Genomic DNA, 23,634 nt, shown 5'->3' with positions numbered 1-23,634 from the left:
TTCCTTAATCAAGGTTTTTTTCTAGAACTTATTTCCATGTTTTTCTAATGTAATTCTTTTTATCATAATTATACTAACCCCAATACGATAAATTCGGTCTAATTCAACTCAATTATAAAAATTACCGAGAAGTATTAAGTTTAATAATAAGGCGTACTGTGCTCTTAAAAGGGGAATGCAGATTTAAATATTAGAGATGATATTGTTAAGTGGGACAGCTTCGAACTCTTAATATAAATCGTAAAACGAAAATGGAAGATAAAAAAAACTTAATTATAAAAATCTCTTCCACCCAAACTCGATATGGATTTGAACTTGAAACCATCTTAATCCGAAAATTTGAAATGGTTCAAACTCAAAATTAACTTAAACACTTTTAAAACTTATAATAAGTCATACCCAAAACCTAACCTTGTTCATTAATTAATAGGTTTAGTCAAAATTCGATTGACATGAATATTGTTGTCAATGTAGGAGGACGTAGATTCGAGTACGCTGAAACACAATAATTCTAATATTGTATAAAAAAATAAAGATATAATAATAAACGTGTTAAAATTTACCTTAAGTAAAATTTATATTTTCTTTAATATTATCTTAATACTTTTTAACTTTTTATCACCATTATCATATTATGTCAATCATTTTCCACTATAATTCTCAATATATTTAAGCAAACATACATTCCCTCCTTTTTTTATTTCATTAAACAAGTTTGTCTTTTACCCATCTTCCTTGAACCATGCTCTCCCCCTTACCTTCACCTCCTCCTCCACCACCACCGCAATCTCCGTCACCATCTCCAACACCACCGTCAACAAAATATACGACTCCAATCTCCCTATCCCAAATCGTAATATCAAAACCAACAATAACCCGACAACAAGAAGCTCCATCTTCAAACAAAACAAACCCCAACACCGACAACGACAACGACAACACAACAACACTTGTGCGAAAATCACTCCTCCGACAACCTCATCCACGACGAACAAATCCATTAATATGGTGTTGTGCAATCATATGTTTGATCTTCAGCGTCATCCTCATCTTATTCGGAGTAGCAACTTTAATCATCTTCTTATCAATGAAACCAAGAATCCCATTATTCGACACACCAAATGCAAGTCTTAATGGTATATACTTCGATACCCCAGAATATTTCAATGGTGATTTCACTTTCTTAGCCAATTTCTCAAACCCAAACAAGAGAATCGATGTGAGGTTTGAATATTTGGTTATAGAGCTCTATTTTCATGATAGGCTGATATCAACACAAGCTGTTCAACCATTTTATCAGAGGAGTGGTGAAGTTAGGGTTGAAGCAGTTCATTTTATATCAAGCTTAGTGTATTTGCCACAGAATTTGGGTGTGGAATTGCAGAAACAAGTGTTGAGTAATAGGGTTACTTACTTCATAAGAGGAACATTCAAAGTGAGAGCTCATATGGGTTTGATCCATTTTTCTTATTGGTTACATGCTAGATGTGAACTGTTGATGTCTAGTCCACCAACTGGTGTTTTAGTTGCACATATTTGCAAAACTAAAAGATGAAATCATAATAATAATACATTTCTTGTGTTCGAATGTAGAATTTGTCAATTTTTATGTAAAGAAAATCCTTGTAAACTTTCACAAAAACAACAATTGCAACTATTTCTTTATTTTTCCTTCATTACCTACCTTTTTACATAATTTTGATTCGATTTTTTTCTGTATTTGGGTTAGTTTTAAGTTCGAATTATTCGGATTTGATGCTCAAGTTTTTAAATTTGAATAGGAAAAAAATTGGTAAACTATATTTGTAGTGTATTTCTGTGTTGGTCACTCTAATTTAAAATTTTCTATTTTAATCATTAACGTTATTGACATTTGATATTTTCTTCATTACTCTAATAAATAATTAATGGAATGTTGACATGACCTTTCTTTATTGGTATAATAACAAATTTAACTCTTCGATGTTTATAGATTCTACCAATTTCATCTTAATTCTAAAAAATTTAATAAATTTAGCCCTTCAACTTTACACATTTTGTCAATTTAATCCTCATTCTAAAAAATAAAAAATTGAAATACTTTAAAATATAAAACTTATTTAAAAATTAATTTTTTTGATCAAATATATAAGAATTTAAAAAATTATAAGATAAGTTCTTCACTGCCACTAACCCCGTTGACGATACCACCCGTTCCATTTTTCAAGGTCCTAAAAACAGTGTAAATAGTTGAATCTGAATTTAAAAATCTAAAAAGTAGAGAGACTAAAATCCTAAAACTACAACTACAAGGACTAAATTCCTAATTTTCAAAAACTATAGGCCCTCTTGTTTTCCTCTTCTTTAATCTTCTAGTTGTAGAAGCTCCTTCGTGATCTCATTTTCAATGTTTTAGAGTGCGGAATTTAGTTTCGGCTTCGTTGAATGTCTTCGGATTTTTGACTTACATAATCAAATAGTATTTATATTAGGTTTAAGGGTGTAAAAAAATTTCAAATTTTTTCAAAGAAACAATTAAGTGTCTATTTTTTTTTTACATTCAATTAAGTACTTGAACTTTTAAAATGCATCAAAAATACTCTCAAACTTTAAAAAAAATATTAAGTCCCTGCTTTTTTTGGTACTAAATTGGGTACTTAAACTGCTAAAATACATAAAAAAAGGTTCTCAAACTTTTTTTAAAAAAAAAAAGAACAATTAAGCCCCTGGTTTCTTTTGCACTCAATCGGGTACTTTAACAGTTGACCATTAAAGTTAATTGTCTCTAATTTTTTTAATTAAAGCCACCTCGTGCACAACCACGGCATGACATGTGTCAAAAAATTATAAAAATTATTAAATTTTAATAAAAATATTAAAAATTACAAAAAATCGTAAAAAAATATAAAGATGTGTAAAATTTTATAAAATATATAGAAATATAGGAAAAAATTATAAAATTTTATAAAATCACAAGAAAATTATAAAAAGTTTGTAAAAAAATTATAAAAACCATCTTACCAAAAGAAGCATTTTATAATTTTTTTATAAATTTTATTGATTTTTATTTTTTATCATTATTCACCACATGTCACGCTATGTTGCGACACGTGATGACTTTAATTTAAAAAATTAGTGGTTTAATGGTCAACAGTTAAAGTTAATGGTTAAATGACATTTTTCATGCATTTTATATTTTTTATGATTTTTATATAATTTTACAATTTTTCTAATTTTTAATAAAATTTAATTTTTTTATATTTTTATTAAAATTTAATCATTTTTATAACTTTTATTGATTTTTATTTTTATAATTTATTTTTAATTTAATGCATATCACGCCGTGGTTGTGACACGGGGTGACTTTAACTGAAAAAATTAGGGGCAGTTAACTTTAATGGTCAACTGCTAATGTACCCAATTGAGTGAAAAAAATAGGGGATTAATTTTTATTTTATTTTTTGAAAAAGTCTGAGAGCCTTTTTGATGCATTTTAGTAGTTCAAGTACCCAGTTGAGTGAAAAAAAAAGCAAGAGCTTAATTGCTTTTTTTTTAATTTTGAGGGAATTTTTGATACATTTTAAAAGTTTAAATATCCAATTGAATGCAAAAAAATAAAAAAAGCAGGGGCTTAATTTTTATTTTTTATTTTTTGAAAAAATCTTAGGGCCTTTTTGATGCATTTTAGCAGTTTAAGTAACCAATTGAGTGCAAAAAAAAAGCAAGAGCTTCATTTCTTTTTTTAATTTTGAGGGCCTTTCTGATACATTTTAAAAGTTTTAATACTCAATTGAATGCAAAAAAAAAGTTTGAAAATTTTTTACACCTTGGACATTTCTTTACAATGTTTCGCTGCGTCATAAACATTAAGTTAAAATCTATTATGAGTGTACCATCATAAATATTTATTTGATTCTTACAATGATACCAGATATTCTTCCTAATAAAAAGTTTAAATTTGCGAAGAGTACATGGATTTATAACATATTTTAATAATTTATTTTTTGTTGGTTGGTTATTTAATTAGAGTTGAGTTAGTTGGTTATTCACTTCTAATAATTGATTATATTGAAATTATTGTAACTTTGTACATTTATTCAATTTAACCCCTACTCTTTTATTAGAAGTAAATTAGAATTTTTTAAAAAACTTATAAGGTTAAAGGGTCAAAAAGGCCTTAGTAACAAATTAAAAAAATTAATTAAGCCCTTTTAAAATTTAAAAATTATTTAAAATCATAAAAATTATAAACAAAATTTATAAAAAGAAGTTATAAAAATTATAAAAAAAATATCGAAAAATAACAATCCTGACCTATTAAAATCTAATAGTTATAAGATTTGTTAAAAAAAAATTGACCCCTACTCTTTTATTGGGTCAGTATTGTTATTTTAATAAAATTTCAAAAATTTTATAACTATTTTTATAAGTTTTGTTTAAAATTTTTATGATATTTTTAATAATTTTTAAATTTTAAAAGGGTTTAATTGGTTTCTTTTAAAATGTGTTACTAAGGCCTTTTTAACTCATTAGTCTTTTTTTTTTTGAAACAACATTAGTCTTATTATAAAAGAGTAGGGATCAAATTAAATAAATGTGCAAAGGTTTAGGGCTAAATTTGTTATTATACCTTATATAAACACCAAAACAAACATTTAACAGTGCAATTTTAATAGAAAGTTTGTTTTGCTCACTCATCCAATATAGAGGGACTAATTTATCCTCTCTCTTTTTAGAAGAGTGGTTAAAATGCAATCCAGAGTATAGTAAAAAGGGTATTGTGGTACTTTTACCTCATAATTTCCGTGACATATATATAACAAAATAAAATGAAATGAAAAAGAAAGAAAATTTGAACATAACAAAGGAATCTCCCAAAAGAAAATAAAGGAAAATAGAACATGAGAAAGGTTTAAGGCTTGCAATTTGCATGTTTAGTGAGCCATCAATGTTTTCCAACTTCTCAACATCACCAAACTCACACCTTAAAGCAATGAGATCACTCCAGCCTTCACCAGCATAGCTCAACTCAACTTTCTGTCTGCAGTGCAAATACCAACCACACACATTCCATTTCCATTACATACATGAAAACTATAACTAAAACACCAAACATATCATTATACCAAAAAAAAGGTGATATATATATTCATATTCATACCTACATTCACTCCTCCATACATGCATATACACATGCATGCATGCATGCATGCAAACTTGAGGCACTGAGTTTGTGTCCTGTGGGTATTTCATGCATGCCATCTACCCTACACTTTTCACTTAAATTCATGCATTCATTCCATCATTCGTTGGTGTAATTCAATCGAGAACGGACACAAATCATTTAGCACCTTTAATTTATACCTCTTTTGATGCCCCATCAATAAATTTTTACCACCTCAATTTTTAACTATAGTAATAAATTTAAGGGATAATATAATTTACGGCCACTGAACTCCGAAACTAGGTCCATCTTGGTACTTGTATTTTTGTTTTTTTCATTTTAGTACCTTAACTCGGCAATTAGATCCAATTTAATCCCTAAACTTTGATTCTGTCAAGATTTGATAATGTGACTAGTGCTCTTGGAACATGATTGAATTGGCTAGTCAGATTGATTGGATCGATAAGCAGCCAGCATACTAGTCCAAACAAAGGGGTTGAACCGATTGAATTGAAAACCAGTAAAAATCGAAACTTGAGACAAAAATCGATAGTTGAACAGGTTTAATAATTTTTTTATTTTTTAATTTCTATAAATTTTTAATTATTTAATTATTTATTGTTGGTATAGCAATTGATCCAATCAAACTGATTGAATCAACAACTACTGATCTAACCAGTTCAACCACTAATTCAATATTCTAAAATTAGATCACGTAATCACTTGAAATTTTATATAATATTTTTAAACCCATCTTCAAAGTACACCCCCTCCAATATCACATGTGCCTAGGTTTCTATAAGAATATATAGTAAAATAATTCATTTTCTCTTTTTTTTTTTTGTGAAATCCTCAAAATAGGTAATGCAAATTTCTACAATTGTAATGCTTTGATACCAATAACACTATGGTTTTAAATCGGATTAATTTGGATTAGTTTATTCTAATTAATTTTATGTTTTGATATTTTTAATTTTAAATTATTTTAGATTTAGATATTTCGGATTTAAACTTTAGATGGTCGTGATAAATAAATTATTGGTCTCATTTTCACATCGGACCCTGATCTAAATTCATCACTTTCCCCCAATTACGAGCCTCCTATAAAACAATCCACTTTCACGTTTTAGGGCAATACTGAATATATATATTGTTATACCTTGTGTAGTGAATTTCGCAGACCTTATAGTGTTCCTCACGAACTTAACCGTGTATTCAACTAAACATGTGCCTCCAAATAGAACCAACCACATTGCGAACCTAAGTTAGTTTACAAACCCCGACTCGGTTAACTTTGAAAAGGAATAACTCTGCTAAGATTATGTGAGGGCCACATGGAAACTTAGAGTAATTGATTGATAGTTATTTTAACATGTCTCATTCTAAGACGTCACATCGTTATCACTATCAAAAGTATCAAATCAAATTTTCACTTCAACAGTGATATGTAACTAAACTTATCCCCCACGATAAGTTCATGTAAATTGAACTTCCCCTTCTCATTTTTTTTTCTCTCAAAAAATAAAGACCTCTTCCCCAACTCTCATTATATCCTCTTTTATTCTTTCTTTATCTTCCTCCCTTATTCACCTCATTGATTAATATAATATATATATATATAGAAGTAAATTTGTACAGCTTCATAACAATAATATGGTCCCAATAAAGAAAGAAAAAATATCAGTAATATATTCCCAAACCCATCAACCAAAATAAATTGATTAAAATAATAATTTGAATTACTCTTAGGATAAATCATAATTTGAATATATTCAATAGCTGACTAATTACTCTTAACCTGAAAAATATACATTAAATGTTGAGCTTGTTAGAATTTTTCAACATATTATAACACTTATGTTTGGTAAGAGCTTTTTTTTTTCGGATGTTTTAGTGTATGAGTTAATAATAAATGGATTCAATTGGTAATATTTAACGACTCCTATGACTTGTTTTTAACAAAGAGTAGAAAAAATTTTCGTTTATTTTGAAGAGGTCGCATTTTTTACAAAAGTTTTTACTTATTTTTCTAGTTTCAAGTTTAAATTGTACTATTTTATGCCCAACTATTGTAGTTATTGTTAAAACTCTTTGTGTAAGATTGGAAAGGATACTCTCAAGTACAATACAATATACATATATGATGAAATCTCAATTTTTTTTATTAAAAAAAACAACTGGGTTTTGTAAATACACATATGATGCTAATCATTCATAAAGTTGTTTTCTGTGTGTGTGAGGGGGTTGACTATGACCAGGTTATTCCATAACCCTAACAAGTTTGACCCTTTTTCATGTATTATCATCAAATGATATATATATAAATAAATGTAAATGGCACCCCCTAGTGTGACTCAAAACGATTCAAGAAAGAAAAAGAAAATGAATTCAACAATGGCAACTCTTTGGTCTAATGAAGTCAAAATTGTTTCAAAACTGATAAATGTGAAGCTCAACATGACTGTTGCATAGGGGTCACCACTTTCTGGTCATCATCATCATCTGTTCCGAAATATCGGTCTCCAAACTCACCCATTCCGGGGATAACACAGAAATCTTTGTTTAAACCAATATCAATCTCGGATGTCACGATCTTTAGTCTTGGGAAGCTTTTGCAGACCATATGTACACCTTGCGGTGCCTGTGGAATCGAGTGATATGGTTATAGCGCTTAGATGATACGAAAATATAATGTGACAGCCATGAGATAGTAATCGTAAGAGATAACTTACAGATATGAGATTGAGAAATATGATGTTGGACTCTGGTACACCCTTTTTTATAAGCAATGAAATAGCTTGGACGGCTGAATTGCCTGTGTAGAGTAGTTTGCAATATGTTAAAACCGCATGATTATCGAAACAAACTTCTAGCTTAATGGTGTCCTTTACGGGATTTTAGTTCTTGGTTAGCACAAGAACGAACCTGTGCCTAGAATAGGATCCAGTAGTAGCACATGCCTTTTGGAGATGTCTTGTGGTAATTTTTCATAGATAAGCTAATCAAACATAGAAGCACGAAAGAAAAGAGTGAGAAAGAAAGTAGGCAAAAGAACAAAATTTCTTGCTTGTGGAAGAAGATATATCAAGTTTACGAACCTGTTGACCGTTGTCACCTTCCCTATGGATAAGAATCTTGCCAATCTTGATACCTTTGCAACATGCTCGCAAAGCATTCTCCATACTCTCACCACTATCATTAAATGTCAAACGGTAAGTAGTTAATGGTTTAAACAAAGTACATTCGTATAAGTTAACAACATTGATAGACACCACCCACTTACACCTCTCCTAATAGCTATCTGAAATATTTTTCCAACTCCCGACACTCAATCACAGTAAACTACAATTGTATTTGTTTTAATTTAAGTTTGTCTACGGCAAAAGGAATGACCGACACCTTTATTTCTAACCATTACTCCCTATTATTTTTGCTCTTTCGAAAACATTCCCATCTCCTTGAAATTTTCCAAGCAAGTTATAAATCACACAAGCAATGGAGTTACTTACGAAGTGCTTTAAGATATTAGACCAGAATTGTACCTCCGAATAATAGAGACTCCACATAATCTCTTACAGAAATCCACACCTGTATATACAGACCCTGCATGCACAATAACACCAAAATAATAATTTATGATTGCTTCGAACTTGCTATAGTCTATAGCATAAAATCTATTTGTTTGTGCAAAACTCAATTTCAGAGAACATTACAACGAGAAAAATGGTAGTCAAAGTTCCTATAAACCGAAAAGTACTTTATAGGAGGCCGAGTACTAGATGAAGTAACTTCAGCTTACCTGTAGGAGTGATCACCTGCTTCTCTGTAAATGGCAGATGTCCCAGCCCATGTTCAACAACCTAGAAAAGGAGGAGCCTTATATGAGTGAGAATCAAAACCATTTGAAGAAACCGGAAGACTAATTAATTACATCACCCACCAGACGAATCAATCGATCAGCGTAAAAAACAAAGTCATGTTTCGTTGTTTGAGAGTCACGAATAAGGGTATGCATGCCTCGTATCTGCATAAATAAATAAATAATCATTAGCTTTTAACATTTGGAGCTCAATGCATGCAGTAAAAAATTTACAACCTTAGTTAATCGAAGAAAACATACCTGAAAAGTTGATTGAATGACATATAAATTCGGGTAGATTTTACAGAGATCATGCTGGCCAAGCTTCGTCCTAATATGTTGTACAATCAAATCAATTGCTACATGATTATCTCCTCCTCGGGGAATGATGATATCTGCATATTTCTTTGTTGGAAGTATAAAGTCATCAAAAGCTGGCTTCACAAATTTTGAATACTGCATTAAAAATTAATTGCATGTAAATATCAGCTGAAAAGAGTAGCACTCCAAAAGAATACAAATCCGACATATTAGTAAACGAGATAGAAACAATCTTATATATGCCAAAATATATAGGGAAGCACATTTAGACCTGATCAAGGACAGCACCAATATCTCTGCTCTTCCCAACAGTATCACGCGTTATTCTTCTTGCCAGTCGCACATCAGCATCTGCACTGAAATTTTTTCAATGTGAAGTAATAGCCCAAACTCAGTAACACCAACAAAGTAACGCGATTGGTATGTTCCCTAATACATGCAAGTTATTCCATTTAAAGTTTTTGGCAATATACTTCTATATAAGTTATCGATAGTTATTTTACATCAAACAAAGCATACAAATGAGTTCTCTTAGTGTTGTTAAAGTTTAATAGATTAACCTGTATCAACAAATATTTTCATGTTCATCAACTCTCGGACGCGAGGATCATGGAAAATAAGTATCCCTTCCAAAATTATAACATCTGAAGGATTAACCTGCAGAAAAATTTTATCATCAAAAGAGTTCGTATACTTCCAAAAACAACGAAGATGCCGGCCACATTTAAGACAGTGGCCAAGACATACATTTTGAACATTGTGAGACCTTACCCTTCTTACGGGAAAAACATCAAGCTTATAACTTTTGAAATCATATTTTGGAATATCTACTGCTCGGCCATGCCTTAAGTTATCTATAGAATCTAATAATTTCTCTGTGTCAAATGCATCTGCAGGAAAGAGCCAATACGACATCAATAAAATCCTAAACAAACAGAGACCAAACAACATGCACACGTAAAACAGTCACATTTCCTAAAGACCAACTGATGAAAGGGATAAAGTACGAGTTTTTGTCGGTTTATAAGCATAAAAAATATATTAGCAGGTCATTGTTTTCTTTTCTGAATGCTTTGGATATCTGTTATAGAAAAAGTCTCACCGGGATGGTCAAAGTTGTATTCATGAACTCTTGCAAGTTCCTCTTCAGTGAGTTTGTGATAAAAGGAATCCTGGCACATTGCTTATGTTAAAAATGTATCCAATTGACCAAATACGATTCGCGACAGATAAAAAGTATCTAATTTTAAAATGAATTTAAGAGGAAAATAAATATCGAAACAAGTGGCTAAGGGAATGCGTGACAACATCTGATACTTTAGAGAGCTTAAGTTATTCAATAACTCTTAATAAAGCTACATTGGGAACTTTGGAGAAAATACCTGATTAACTAATACCACACGTTGATCGTGAAGTTGCTGAATAATCATATCACAGACTGTAGTCTTACCGGACGCTGCTCCACCAGCAACTCCTGAACCAAAAAATAATAGCCAAAGTTAAACAAGATAGAAATCTAAAGGAGAAAAGCTCTAAGTAATTGAAAGAAACCAATTCATTAACCAAATACCACATAGTATAATCAAAAGGCTTGCATCTTGGGTACAATGAAAACGAAAAGAGGTGATATTTTGTAGAATATTGTTGAGGGGATATCAACTCTTCGAGAGAAGTCTTCAAAGTGTCGTCCTCTAGGCAAGTTGTACCATGTTTGCAAACATATTGCCTTTAAGCCTTGGTTGGTGGTTCATGCCATCCTGCCCGCGCCCAGGTCCCTCCATTATTATTCTCACGCCCCATGTTGGCACATTTCCCGAGTCTTGCAGGTACCTATCTTCATCAACTAAGGCATTCCCATCTGTGAGCTGGCTCTTCACGGAAGCTGAGGACAAAACCCCAACACGGGGACAATACCTTCGATTGTTGGGGGTTCGGGGTTCTATAGAACGACTCTTTGAAGACTTCTCCCAAAGGAGCCAATCCACCCTCAACAAATACTATATACTATTATGGTAATCGTTTCTTCAAAAAATAAAAATTAAAGAGGTGCTTGGATGTCCATAGAGTTTTTTTCATCAATCTTAAACAACTTTTGATCATTATTGCATCTAAAAAACAACATAAGTAATAGGAGAACAATATTTTCGAACTTACCGATAAGAAAAGGTTGATTATGCATATTTTCAGTAGCCGGTGACATCATAGGCTTCTTGATATGTCTAGAATCCAAACCATCCATGTGGAACCCAGAAAAATGAACCCCAGAAGAAGCCTCTATCATATCTTCAACTGCTGCAGAACCCATATCCTTAAACCTACACATAATATAAGAGAAAACAAATATATGAGATTAGAATATTATAGAAGCTAAATCCAACATGGACTATCTTGCTTGATTGAATTGAATCTTAGTCCATTCATATTGCAAACAACCCCGTTACAGTAAATTCATTAAGAAGCTGAATCATCATAGAAACAACCCCAATAAAGATCACTCACAAACATTCAAACACAAGCACCACACATGAATCAAATCTCTAACACAACAAAACAGAGTTATACTTAACAACATTCAAGTAAAATCCACCACCAAAAAACAAGAGTCTTAGCTTCAATCATGTGAATCTAGCATCTATATAATCTCTTCATAAACCCTAACACTTTTTGAAAGAATTAAAAATACCCAGATCAAAATCAACACACTAAACGCAAGCAAAAACAAAAGAGAAAAGAGTGAATTTCAAGCAAAGCTTATATATTTACTAGATCACTTAAAGCAGAACAAAGAAAAAACCAAGTAAAAAAAAAGATTAACTAGTTAAATGAGGATTATTGAATTGAAATTACCTGATTCAATGGATTATCAGAGGGAGGGAGAGGGAAAAAAATGTTCTTTTTTAGAGAGTGGTGGTCAGATGTATGGGGAATTTGATTTTAGTTCAAGGTATTTATACTGTTTAAGAGTGAGTGAGATGTTTTGTGTAAGCAATTTGTATTTGAATTTGAATTTGCATTTTGGACCCTAAAGTTTTAATTTTTAATCAAAATGATATTTTTATTTCGGGTAAACTGTAAAAATAGTTATTTTTATTTACTTCAGATTACATTTTAGTCATTTATGTTTGAAATGTTACGTTTTAGTTACTTACGTTATCGTTTTGTTACATAGTGGTCACTCTACCGTTAAGCTTTGTTACCTCCTTACCGGTAATCCAAATGGGCTTTAAATGCCAACCCGAATGTTCAATTGGGATCAGAATAGGTTTTTAATTAAATAAATTTATTTAATTAAAAATTTTAAATTAATTACACCTTGAACTAGAAAACAAAAATCGTTCGTCTCTTTTTTCTTTTAATTTTCTTTTCCATTTTGACTGAAAAACTATTCTCATCTTAGTTGGACATCCAAGTTGGCATTTAAAACCCATTTGGACTACCACGTAGAATTGTTGTTAGGAAGAACGAAGCTTAACGGAAGAATGACTACTTCGTAACAAAACAATAACGTAAGTGGCTAAAACGTAACATTTCAAATATAAATAACTAAAATATAATCTTAAACAAACAAAAAGTGACTATTTTTAAAATTTACCCCTTTATTTACCATATATAGATCAATCCTATTGGATATATACAATCAATTACATGCAAAGTTACCCATTTTTCATATGCAAAAGAACATGTGCTTTTAACTCCTCCATTTCACCAAGTAAATTAGTTTAGGTTAAAATATATGATAAGTTGTTATATTTTTCGATTTTCGAGTTTTTATCGATTTCGGGCAATTCATTCAAAAGGTCAGTTATATCTATATATTTAAATTAGTATATTGATTGGTTTTAAAACAAAAAAAATTTAATTTGCTCTTTTATTTCACATACAGGGATTAATTTACTCAATTTTTTAAGTAAAAGGAGTAAAATATAATTAAGCTTCTAATACATGGGCCTCTATAGTAGTTTTACCATTTCAAATCTGACATTATTCAAAATTCAGCCAACTCATAAAAGCACCGCCCCTTGAGAGGGAAGTACACGTGGAAAACATGGAGGATCTGATTGGTGTAGATATTATATGAGTTAGCAGTGGGCCCCAGTGGCAGGTGTATGGCCCATTCCTCAACGGCTGGGCGTTTCCTTTCAAAGGTGGGTCCCTACTCCCTATCGAATCTTCAATTATTATCCTCACAGCTGTCTTTCCCACATTCATCGCCTTCTCTGTATGGTTCTGTGGATGGGATTTATTTTTAGTCCGTCGTGGTCATTATTTTTACATTAATCGTAATTAAACGTATTGTACATCTAAATGAACCCTTAATCTTTTCAAGTTTTCTATTATTAAGATTACGTTACTATTTTTTTTATTTTAGTCATCAAACCATTGGAAAATTCACAAAATTTTTATTATTCCGTAATTTAGTAATTAGATGATAAAATGAGTGTTAATTTGTTGTTAATTAAGATAAATATTAAAATTATACATAAAATTTAATTTTTTTCTACTTTTATATAAATGAAATTTTGGTTTTATTCAAATTTCACAAAACGACAACATTATAATTGAATTAACACGATTGTAAGTTAATATATTGCATACACAAATAAATTATATTAATCCAATATGAAAATAAATATATGTATTCATTTTTTTAAATGTATACAACTGAATCAAAATCAAAGTTTCGTAGATATATATGAACCACAATTCAAGTTTCATATGTATAACTGCATCAAATTAAAGTTCATGTATCAAATTTGATATTTATCCCTACTTAATTTAAGATATAAACTATAGCTAAAATATTTATTTATTGTTTTTTAAATTTATTTCAAGGATAACTTTAATTTTTTTGTCAAGAATTTCTAAAACTATATAAAAAAAGTATCATAATTTAATTATTGAAACTATAGGAAAATATTTTTCCAAACATTATAATTATAAAAAAAAATTAAAAATTCTAAAAAACTTGTGATTTTAGCACATTGGGAACACCTTGAATGAAAATTGTAAGTTGCTTTGCAATTTTGAGTTTTTTAAGTTAAATTTTATTTCCTTTTACTCTTAGTCTTAAGTTTTCATTTGTTTTAGTTTTCTTTACTTCTATTACGTAATCTGACACTTTCTTGTTTCTTTTGTTAGTAGGTACAATGATAGTTGTAGTTTCCTTCCTCCGTGCAACTTCAAATATTTGGTGTCGAGCTTTTTCTTGGCCTCCTTGCGCCTTAGGATTGTGTTGTTAGCGAATGAGCACCAATATATCTTTACAGAAGTTTATTGTTGAATTCACTTTAAAATTTACAATATTTAATTTTTTTAAATTTTATTCCTTTGCCTCTTAGAGTATTATTTCTTGTGAGTATTGATAGTGAGAAATTTCTATAACATTTTCTTTGTTGAGTGTTTGTGCTTTCAAGTTGCAAAATGGTTTGTACCCGTCGTGGAGATGATGATGATGATGATAGGCCACAAGTTAAAAACGTGGCTAGTCTGACTGACATGAAATTATGGAGATGAATGACAAGTTTGAGGCTTTGTTTAACGACCAATGAGATCTCATGATGGCTACATAAGTAAGACGTTAGAGAGGTTGGATGCCCAATCATATGATAAAGGTAGCAATGTGAGAGATGAACAACCTCAAAATGACCATTATCAAGGGAGGCATGGACCTCATAAGTATGATTATGCTTCGGGTTATAGTGATTGTGAATAGCCTTCATTGGTTAAACCAAAGTTTTCGATTCCCTCCTTCAAAGGGAAGAATGATCTAAATGCATATTATGATTGAGAAAGCAATATCAAGCTCATGTTTGCCTATTACAAGTGTCTAGAAGAGCAAAAGGTACAATTGGCAGCCTTAGAATTTTCTGATTATGTCTAGAGTTGGTGGACTCAATTGTTGTTGAACCAATGAATGAACCGTGAAATATCGATTAAGTCTTGGGATGAGATGAAATGAGAAAGAAATTTGTTCCATCATTTTATCATAGAGAGAATCAACGGAAACTTCAACATCTTGCTCAAGGCACAAAGTCCGTTGATGAATACTTAAAGGTAATGTAGTTGCTCATGATTTGAACAAATATCTCTGAAGAAGAGGAGACTAACATATCTTGATTTGTGAATGGGTGGGATTTTCTCATATTTGATATCCTTGAGCTCCAAACATGTGTGGATCTTGAGGAAGCACTTCAAAAGACCATTCCCAAACTCATGGGAATCGTATATTGCTGAAAATAGACGAGCTAAAGCCATTTGAGTGGAAATAAGACATCTCTTTTAAGGATGCCCCTTCTAAGCAGAATTCCATTTTTTCTCCATAAGATCATAAATGATCTCATGAGATTAAATGCTTTAAGTGTAATGGGAGAGAGCACTATCACATCGAGTGTCCAAATAAACGAATTATGCGTGTTCGAGACGATGGAGAATACACTTTCAATTCTGATTTCGACAATCTTAATGTGCTCGCTTTGGTTGAAGATTATGAAGAGGAGGTGTTGGAACCTCCTACTGATGGTAAGGATCTTTTAGGGTCCAATTGCCTTATTGTGCGATGCACCCTTAATATCCAAGCAAGGGATGATTCTGATGAGCAATGGACTAACATCTTCCACTCTTGATGTCTGAACAAAGGGAAACTATGTTCACTTATTATTGATAATGGCAGCTGTGCTAATGTGTTAAGCATTTTTTTGGTGGACTCCCTTTCACTACCCTGTCAAAACCACCCTAATTCATATCGTCTCTAGTGGCTAGCTTCATGAAAGATTCGAAGTAAAAGTGGTAAAACAATGTCTTATCTCTTTTAAAATTGGAAATTATACTGATGATGTTTGGTGTGATGTAGTCCCAATGCATGTTGTTCATTTACTGTTGGGGAGACCATGGTAGTTTGGTCGAGATGCCGTTTACCATGGAAAATTGAATAGATACTCCCTCGTATTTCATGTGAAAAAGTTTACTTTAGCCCCTTTGGATCCCAAAGATGTGTGCAATGATCAAGTGAAAATGAAGAAATTATGTGAAGGGCTCAAAGTAGCAAAGTAAAAAAGGTTGAGAGAAAAGAGACCATGAGTGAAAATTGCCCAAATAATGTCCAACTGGTACAAAAGATGCGTGGAAATCCCTACTAAGTAAACAACTACTTCAATTCCAAGCTAAGAGAAAAGAGTGCATCAAAGTTTGTTCTCTAGGCTAGTTTTTAGCGATTTGTTTCTCCTTTTTTTAGTTCTTCTCCTTTGGAATAGTCTTCAACTCAATCTTCTAGGAGATTGCTGGTGAAAGTTCTTCAAGCTTGAGGGGTCGATTAAAGCTATTACTGAAATTTATTGAAGTTTGTTCTTCAAGGGGTTCTATTAGATATCTTTTTTTCTCATCTCACCATCATTATTATTATCTTCCATCATCACGAATCCTAAATATAAATAGTATAATGTACTTGCATAATATAAAAAATAATAATTAAAGGGAAGAAAGGGGGTCCCTTTCAAAGTTTCAAGTAGAGTGGCAAATCTTGGTGTAGGGACCGTTTGCCTAAAATTTTTATTGGAAGACTCAGCCACCTGCTTTTGATTTTGTGGGTGGGTGAATGGCTGTGCTGTCTATTTCTGTCTTCCCATTTTTAATGCTTGCATCAGCTTTTTAATTTCTCTCTTTTCTTTATTTATATATTTTTAGAGTACAATATAATTTATCACTTCATTCAATTCGTATTCGTATTAAAGATTAGTATTTTAAAACTTGTAGATATATCTAATCTAATTTCATCTTGTATTGGTATTTTTTTCGATATCATTTATACATTTACCAAGAAATAAAATATATGGACTGAGTTTTAATTTGATCGGTGTTGTGGTTATTATAATAATTAAGAGAATGTGGATCCAAGTGCACTTAAACTGACATTTTACTCCAAATTAAGGTTTTAGCGGTTATGGGTGGGTTTGGGTACTAGTAGTAGTTATTGTATAAAAAAATTTATCATATTTATTGATGTTACTAGATCTGTTCATGGGACAAGTTATTCACCCAAGCCCAAAGGCCCGGTTGAATTTTGAATGGGTTTGGATAAAAATATTATGCCCAAAAAATTAGCCTCGTTTAAAATATGAGACGGGCTTGAGCTTGAACATTCAAGGTCCGACCCCTTTTTTTTTAAGTTTCTAATGTTTTATATATTATATAATTTATAACACATAAAAATTAAATCTATAATGTAAACAATAAAAAATGTTAGATGACTATATATAAAATTATTAAATTAAAAATAATATAAATTTATTTTTAAAATTTTTAAATATATATAGGCGGACTTAAAATAGGCTTGGGTTAAACATTTACAACTATAGGTGAATTTGGACAAAATTTTAGACTCATATTTCGGGTTGGATCGGACTTGGGCAAACATAAAATGTGTTAATTCATGCCTAAGCCCAGGCCATAAATACCTTTAGGTGTCACCCATCAATCGAAACCCAACTCAGTTAAGAAATTATTAAAATCTCTTTTTAAAAAAATAAAAAACATTAATATAAGAGTATTTTTGTTATTTTATATTTTATATTTTATGTAAAATCTTTAAAACAATGCACGCGATAGCATTTGAACTTTATAGCCATTATTTTCAATATATTAGCTTTACCATTTCAACCAAAATTTTATTTATTTTTATAAATATATTTGTTAAATATTTTTAACACACATCATGAGTAGAGGTTTTCATGGGTTAGGCCGGGCTTAAGCATTATATTAACACAATTTATGCTCGTGCCTATCCATATATATTTTTTACTTTCCTACTCATATTTGTAAATGACTAACCCAATTCCATTTTAGGCCCACTTATATGATTTTTATTTTTTTTAAAATATTTTAATTTAATATTTAATAATTTAATATATTTTTTTCATTTATTAAAATTTTATATATAGGGATCTTAACATTTTGGTGTACCTGCATTATAGTATTATATATTACTATAGATTTAGTTCTATGTGTTATAAATTATATCATATATAACAATATAATATATAATATATTATAAATATAAAAAAAACCAAGTTAGATCGAGCTTGAACATTTGAGCCCAAGCTTGACCTATATTTTAAACGAGACTATTTTTTTCTCAGATCTGTTTTCAAGCCCAACCCACCCAAATTTCAAGTAGGCCTTCGTGCTTGGGGGAATAGCTCGACCTATAAACAGGTCTATGTCATGGGTATAGCATAATCTAATATGAAGAATGAGTTAACCTCCCTAACCTGGTCTAGACGTCATGGCTAAATTCAGAATGCTATATTAGCCATCGAAATGGCTAAGCTAACTTACGATAATTTTGAATACCTTAAATCGACTAATTTTAGAGAAAAACCACAGTTGTACTTTGAGTTAGGTTTAAAACATTCATTTATTAAGTCATCTATACTTAAGATTAATTTTATTGTTGATAGTGTTGTTTTAGAAGAACCATTTGTTTGTCGCTCTACTTTGTAAAAACTAGATATTAACTAATGCAACAGAAAGACCATTATTCATGTCATTTTCGAAATCTAGTTGCCTTATCGATTTATTTTCAAAAACAATTTCTTTACAATGCGGCGGAAATTGAAGAACAATATCAAATTTTACTTAAGCCAAATATAATGTATTTCGCAGTTATTATGCTTAAGTAATCCATGCATATAAAAATCCCTAAATGAAAATTTACCAAGCCACAAATTAGAAATAATTTAAAATTACAAATCAAAACCAATAGAGACTTATTAATAATATTTAAAAAGTGTCCGATGTTTGAGGTGATGCTTCATATGCTAAGTTCGATCTTAGTTTCGAGGTTTACTTGAAAAGTTAAACACTGTGGGGAGTGAACTTATGAAAGCTTAGTGTGAGTTTAAGAGTTGTTTAAGCAAACATATAACAATACAGTAATTAGACATAGGGACATCAACACAACAACCATAATAAATAGAGTAATTTATCAATCAGTGCATATATGCATTAACCAAAGACAATAAAGCCATCTCATGGAGTTTATATCAATAAGGCTCCGTTTGTTATACTCAAAATAGTTTCCAGAAAATGATTTCTGAAAAATAATTTATTTTTCTAGAAAAGTTAATGTTATAATAGCTCGTTTCTCAATGGTATCGAAAATAGTGGTTTCGAGGCCATAAATCCGACGATTGAGTTATCATTTAATATTTATGAGTTAAATATTTTATTATATTTTATTTTGATATGGTAAATTATGTTATTTGAATGAATAACTAAGTTTAAGTGGAGTGTCCCTAAAGTCAAGTGGGTTTAGAAAATAAGGTATTAGGACCTCGTTTCTATAAACTGAGCCCGTAAATATTTTATTAAATATTTATGGAGTGTTATTAGGGTCATATTAAAATTTGGTTAAAAAAGTTTAATATTTAGATAGTTAATTAATTGGAAAGGACTAAATTATAAAGAGTACAAAAATTAAATTCTATTAGTTAAAGGTGATAAATAATTAAATTAATAAATCCACAAGGGTTTATGTGGCAATAATACCATAAGTAAATGGTATTGACGGTTGGTGGTTGATATTAGTTAATTTATACGTTATTTTAATAAAATAAAAAGTTAAGTTAAAATATACTAAAAACAGAAAGCAAAAGATTTTTATTTTATTGCTCTTCTTCCTCAAGCACAAGAACACCATTTTTGACACCAAGAGGTTCAACCAAGCTCTCTCTCAGGCATGTGTGAAATTTCGAGGTCCGTTTTTAATGATTTTTATGTTTTTGTGACTGTTTTAGTTTAGTCTAGTTAATCCAGGGGTCAACTTGTAGATTTTTTAAAAGTTTAGGGACTTTCCATGAATAAGTTTAAGGTCTTTTTGAAGTTTTATGGTAGATTTTTGAGTTTGGTTATTAAACAAACATATTTTGTTAAGTATTTTTTTTGATGATTTTAAGGTTTAGGGGCTTATTTATGAAAAAGGTATAATTCAAGGGAAATATCGTAAATTTTTTATAAATATGGGCTGTTATAAGGTTGGGTAAAAATTGGCTAACATGATTTACGATTAAAAATGGTGAAATTACAAGTTTCGGGTTTAGAGACTAAATTGCATAAAAGGTAAAATTTGAGGGCAATTTCATAAATATGGAATTATTATGATGACAGTGACTAAATTGTTAAACTTGAAAAAATATGTGGACGAAATAATAGAAGTGAAATACACAGAAATTTGATATATGAAATAAAATATTGAGATAAGTCATGTGATTAAAGTGTAACAAGAAAGAATATTGATTTAATATGATTAATTAGTGAATATTGAACTTTTATGACAACAAGGGACTAAATTAAAAAGTTATGAAAGTTTATAAGAAAATATTTGATAAGTGAATAATGTAGTAGAGAATGTAACATCCCAGTGCTTTAACTCGATATTTGGGTTGAATATAAGGGTGTTATAGTGAACAGAGCCTTATCAGTGTAGAAAATATTTTACGGAAAAAAAAATTGGTAAGATATTTTACAGGAATAAGAAGGTAATTTTACGTTGACTGAAAAATTTTTTACATTGATCATCCTATTTTACATAAAACAAATATCGGAAAAAGCTGAAAATATTTTCCATAAAAACTTTTACATTGAAACAAATGGAGCCTAAGAGTCCATATTAAACCATAATAGTATATATAACGGAGTATGGGCATGGTATGATACAAATGATGCAGTGTAAAAGGTTCCTCCCCAACCATCTGTTATAAACCACGAGTTTCCCAGAACTCGTCTAACAAAATCCAAAATAGTAAGAGCCAAAGCTCGATGTGGATAAATCACCAATACAATATTGCAGATAAAATTGCCAGTAAAAATGCAAACAAGTTGCTAGTAAAAATGCGATAAATTTGCCAATCTCCTCAAATCTCCGATGCAGTGCATTGACAATAGTATTGTGGACTTTAAATGTTGTCGGATCTCCATAGAACTCCTCCCTTAACCACAAATACTCACCCCATACAGATGCAAAATGACATACAATCAAGGAGCAATTCATGCTACCAAAATCAATATTGGTACAATGAGGTGCTTGCCATGCATATCAATAATCAATGTTGGTGTATGCCTTGCATACTTTTCACTTAACATTGGCATTCATACATGCTTTCAGTAACATATTCAATTTCAAATTTGCATATAGTCAGTCAACCCATTTAACAATCTCACTGGTATGTAACATACAATACAATTAAGTCATACGAGTATACAATTAAACAATGTTATAGAAGGTCAAACATTACGCATGCATCCATTAACCAATATTCATGATATATTATAATTTCAAAATATGTCACAACCAACATTCAATAATCCATAATCATGGCATCCAAACAGGCAATCATAAATAGAAATTTTGCATATAAACAATCCCAATAAGGAGCCTAACCACTTAGTCAATATTTTAGGATACGTACATCGCTCGAAACCTTTTATTTCTCTTAGGCCATTTGGCCATGCTCGACCAGCAAGTATTTTTTTATCAAATTATATTTTAAATTATCAATTTGCAACCAATTATGCAAAGTTAGGACCCATACCTTAATTTCACTACTCGCAGCACTACGCTGTAAAATCCGCACTTTCGCACTTAAGACCAGCCTTGAAACACCCCTAAGGGTTTGACCAAATCAATATTTCAGTAACGAATTTTCAGATTCACAAAAACGAGCAGTCTTACATTGAAACAACGCCTAGCAAGAGTGCGAAAAAAATCTGACTTCACTGCTGAGTTGGGGCGTTAAAATCAATAGGTAAAAATCAATCTAATGCCCTAGAACAATCGACCCAAAATAGCAAATTTTAAATGGAATAATCCGCACTTACACTTTTTGTTTCCTAGATTTGAATCAACGACCTAAAAGAGATCGAATGCACACTCAATTGACAAATTTTGGAGTTGTTCTAAACAAGGAATAAGTGATGGAATAAGGTATCAAATAGTGCAGCAAAAGAAGGAAAAAATGGCAACCCCAAAAGTGGTGATCAAAGGGCGGCACACCACCACAGGCGACGGTAAAAAAGAGCTGATAAGGACGGCATAAAAAAGGAATTTTTGGCAACAAAATAGTGATTTTGGAGGCTGGAAATAGCAATAAATTGGCTGTAAAAATAGCAGCAAAAATCGGCAACAAATGGAGAAGAGAAAAGGAGGGGAGGAAAGGAGAAAAATAAGCAAAACGACACCACACAAGGAGGAAGAGGAAGAGGAAGAGGAAGAGGAAGAAAAATATGAGAGAAAGAAGAGAGGGAGTCGGATGACTAGTATAATTAAGATAAAACCTTTAATTATCCAAATTAATCAGACTTTCGTGTTTGAGTCAGATTGAAATATCACAATTTAATTAGGAGTGAATGGAAAAAAGCTAGAATGAAAGAAGAATTGTGAGCGAGGGAAATTAAACTCGGGTTTCTAAGCCAATTACACCATCTCCTTACTTTCCTTAACCATTAAGCCACTAACTCATTCTTGTAATAATTTTTTGAATTTTAAATTAAAATTTATAGCATGACAACTCTTGATCCACTAATCTGATTTCTTCTAACTCGATTTTCGAGATGTGACAATAAATATATCAAAATTTATACAGATATACAACTCTTTAAATATTATTATAAAAAATATATATTATAAACCAACAAATTACACTTTCAAGGAGATAACGCATGCAGGGTGAAGCTAGAGGGTTAGGCAAGGACCTTGGCTCCCAAAAATAAAAAATTGCCCCTTTAATCTTTTGAGTATTTGCAAAATTTTAAATTAATTTAATGGTAAAATTTTATTTGGCCCCCTCTTAAAATATAAAATTAAATTATGTCCTCTCCAAAAACAAAAAAAGAAGTACAGTTTAACCCCTTCAAGTTGTAAAATTTTACATTGATACTATGACGAAATTACATTTTAGCTCTCTTAAAAATTTAATTCAAATTTGCCTCCTCCAAAGAAAATTTCTGGCTTCACTCTTGAATGGATTTTTGAATTTTGAAGACGACGTTATCGAGAAAGATAACTATAAATCCCGAATATAAAGCGTAAAATAGATATGAAGGATAAAAGGAATTACAAATATCGGAATGGTGAGATCTAAATCTATAGATCTTGTTCATTGAGCAAAGAATTAGCCCACTTTGGAACCATTACATTAAGCTATGATTTTATTTAAGCCCGTTTTTTAGTGTTGATTGGGCTAAGCTCCTCACAATAAATTGCCCAAAGTATAAGGAAACAAACATTATTATATTTTTTGTGGATTTATTTACTATTTGG

At 30.7% G+C, this 23,634-nt stretch overlaps 2 protein-coding genes and 1 long non-coding RNA gene across 4 annotated transcripts; 1 reads left to right on the top strand and 2 right to left on the bottom strand.

Annotated features, from left to right (window-relative positions):
* Positions 1 to 713: 713 nt before the first annotated feature.
* LOC107902894 (NDR1/HIN1-like protein 10) lies at positions 714 to 1,676 on the top strand. The gene has a single exon (XM_016829000.2). The coding sequence runs from the start codon at positions 743 to 745 to the stop codon at positions 1,553 to 1,555; it is 813 nt and encodes a 270-aa protein (XP_016684489.2). The 5' UTR covers positions 714 to 742; the 3' UTR covers positions 1,556 to 1,676.
* Positions 1,677 to 7,284: 5,608 nt separating this feature from the next.
* LOC107903412 (uridine kinase-like protein 3) lies at positions 7,285 to 12,288 on the bottom strand. 2 transcript variants are annotated; one of them, XM_016829453.2, is made up of 15 exons: positions 12,171 to 12,288; positions 11,478 to 11,638; positions 10,706 to 10,797; positions 10,426 to 10,495; positions 10,095 to 10,213; positions 9,884 to 9,980; positions 9,595 to 9,674; positions 9,264 to 9,458; positions 9,084 to 9,167; positions 8,943 to 9,003; positions 8,686 to 8,746; positions 8,242 to 8,335; positions 8,069 to 8,141; positions 7,876 to 7,958; positions 7,285 to 7,784 (listed from the first exon to the last, which is right to left on the bottom strand). In XM_016829453.2, exons 2-15 carry the CDS (start codon positions 11,626 to 11,628, stop codon positions 7,596 to 7,598), a joined length of 1,449 nt encoding a protein of 482 aa, XP_016684942.1. In that variant the 5' UTR covers positions 11,629 to 11,638; positions 12,171 to 12,288; the 3' UTR covers positions 7,285 to 7,595. The 2 variants fall into 2 exon arrangements, with proteins under 2 accessions (XP_016684942.1, XP_040948515.1); XM_041092581.1 differs by having other exon boundaries at positions 9,264 to 9,407.
* Positions 12,289 to 20,979: 8,691 nt separating this feature from the next.
* Positions 20,980 to 22,783, bottom strand: LOC107903414 (uncharacterized). Its single transcript, XR_001685794.2, has 2 exons — positions 21,908 to 22,783; positions 20,980 to 21,367 (listed from the first exon to the last, which is right to left on the bottom strand). It is a non-coding gene; the product is annotated as an uncharacterized lncRNA (long non-coding RNA).
* Between the last annotated feature and the right edge of the window lie 851 nt (positions 22,784 to 23,634).

Source organism: Gossypium hirsutum, chromosome D05 (genome assembly GCF_007990345.1).
Source record: "Gossypium hirsutum isolate 1008001.06 chromosome D05, Gossypium_hirsutum_v2.1, whole genome shotgun sequence".
NCBI lineage: Eukaryota > Viridiplantae > Streptophyta > Magnoliopsida > Malvales > Malvaceae > Gossypium > Gossypium hirsutum.
The sequence above is the reverse complement of the archived record's forward strand: the minus strand, read 5'-3'. Positions and strand labels throughout refer to the sequence as shown.

Excerpts from the sequence above, each read along its gene's own strand:
- LOC107903412 (XM_016829453.2), bottom strand. The coding sequence starts at position 11,628 with ATGGGTTCTGCAGCAGTTGAAGATATGATAGAGGCTTCTTCTGGGGTT. Across the intron at positions 8,142-8,241 it reads AAGGTGACAACGGTCAACAG|CTTATCTATGAAAAATTACC; the intron begins GTTCGTAAACTT and ends ATGTTTGATTAG. Across the intron at positions 7,959-8,068 it reads GGATCCTATTCTAGGCACAG|GCAATTCAGCCGTCCAAGCT; the intron begins GTTCGTTCTTGT and ends TACTCTACACAG.
- LOC107902894 (XM_016829000.2), top strand. The coding sequence starts at position 743 with ATGCTCTCCCCCTTACCTTCACCTCCTCCTCCACCACCACCGCAATCT.